The sequence below is a fragment of the Buceros rhinoceros genome, unplaced genomic scaffold (assembly GCF_000710305.1).
Source record: "Buceros rhinoceros silvestris isolate BGI_N320 unplaced genomic scaffold, ASM71030v1 scaffold34750, whole genome shotgun sequence".
Taxonomy (NCBI): Eukaryota; Metazoa; Chordata; class Aves; order Bucerotiformes; family Bucerotidae; genus Buceros; species Buceros rhinoceros.
In genome coordinates this window covers 557-1550 of record NW_010390722.1, presented here as the reverse complement: position 1 = coordinate 1550, position 994 = coordinate 557, and the positions used below count along the sequence as shown (strand labels likewise).

Here is a 994-nt window from a genome sequence, read left to right as displayed (position 1 = left end):
AAGTGGCTGAACTTGTACTGGACAAAGTTCAGGACGCCCTGAGGAGAGGACGGGGCAGTGGAGGGGTGCCGCGTGCTGCAGACCCTTCAGCACTGCCCCCCTGAAGAGGGAGGGGACTGTGCAAGAGCAGCCAAACACAGGACAAGTCCTCGGTGCAAGACATGAGCCTAACAGCAGCCTCACCTGCTCAATGTTCGGTTTCTCGAAGGGGGGGCTCCCCAGGGACCCTTCGACCACTGGCTGGCTCATCTGCAGGATGCACTTCCGCAGCAGCTGCAAAGACACCACTGGACACAGTTACTGGCGTCCCAAGAGCCGGGCACCCCAGGAGCGGTGACGGCAGAAACTGCCGCGGAGCTGCACCGATCTGCACAGCCGGTGTACCAGGTCTCCAGCTGGGCTGGTGGGACAGCCCACAGCCAGGCCACAGAGCCCGGCAGAGCAGGCAGACGACAGGCAGAGGGAGAGCAGCCCCAGCCCCTCGGCAAGGCTGAAGGACCCCTGCGCCACGAGACGTGCCCAGCCCCACACGCACCTTGAACAGGTAGAAATACACCTGCTTGGTGTCCGTGTCCTCCTCCTTGTGCACCGACATGAAGAGGTTTTCCACGTCCACCACCATGCCCACAGAGCCCGGCAGAGCAGGCAGACGACAGGCAGAGGGAGAGCAGCCCCAGCCCCTCGGCAAGGCTGAAGGACCCCTGCGCCACGAGACGTGCCCAGCCCCACACGCACCTTGAACAGGTAGAAATACACCTGCTTGGTGTCCGTGTCCTCCTCCTTGTGCACCGACATGAAGAGGTTTTCCACGTCCACCACCATGCCCAGCAGCCGGTTGATCTCCTCCTCCGAGACGTTCTCCAGGTGGGACACATGGTCCGCTGCGACGGAGAGAAAGCTGCAGTGAGAATGGGGGGCAGCACTGCTCCCCTCCCTGGGGGGGTCCCAGGCGCCCCACAGGGCATTACCCAGCGCATGGCTGCAGCTCCGGCCG

At 63.6% G+C, this 994-nt stretch overlaps 1 protein-coding gene across 1 annotated transcript in view; it reads right to left on the bottom strand.

Moving 5' to 3' along the window:
- KAT2A (K(lysine) acetyltransferase 2A) overlaps nt 1–881 on the bottom strand; it is a gene marked incomplete at its 5' end in the record, with an annotated part of 5781 nt that extends 4900 nt beyond the window's left edge. Inside the window, 3 exons of the mRNA XM_010138878.1 lie at nt 3–38; nt 184–273; nt 736–881. Coding sequence (XP_010137180.1) covers nt 3–38; nt 184–273; nt 736–881 — 272 coding nt within the window. The remainder of the gene's footprint in view (nt 1–2; nt 39–183; nt 274–735) is intronic.
- Between the last annotated feature and the right edge of the window lie 113 nt (nt 882–994).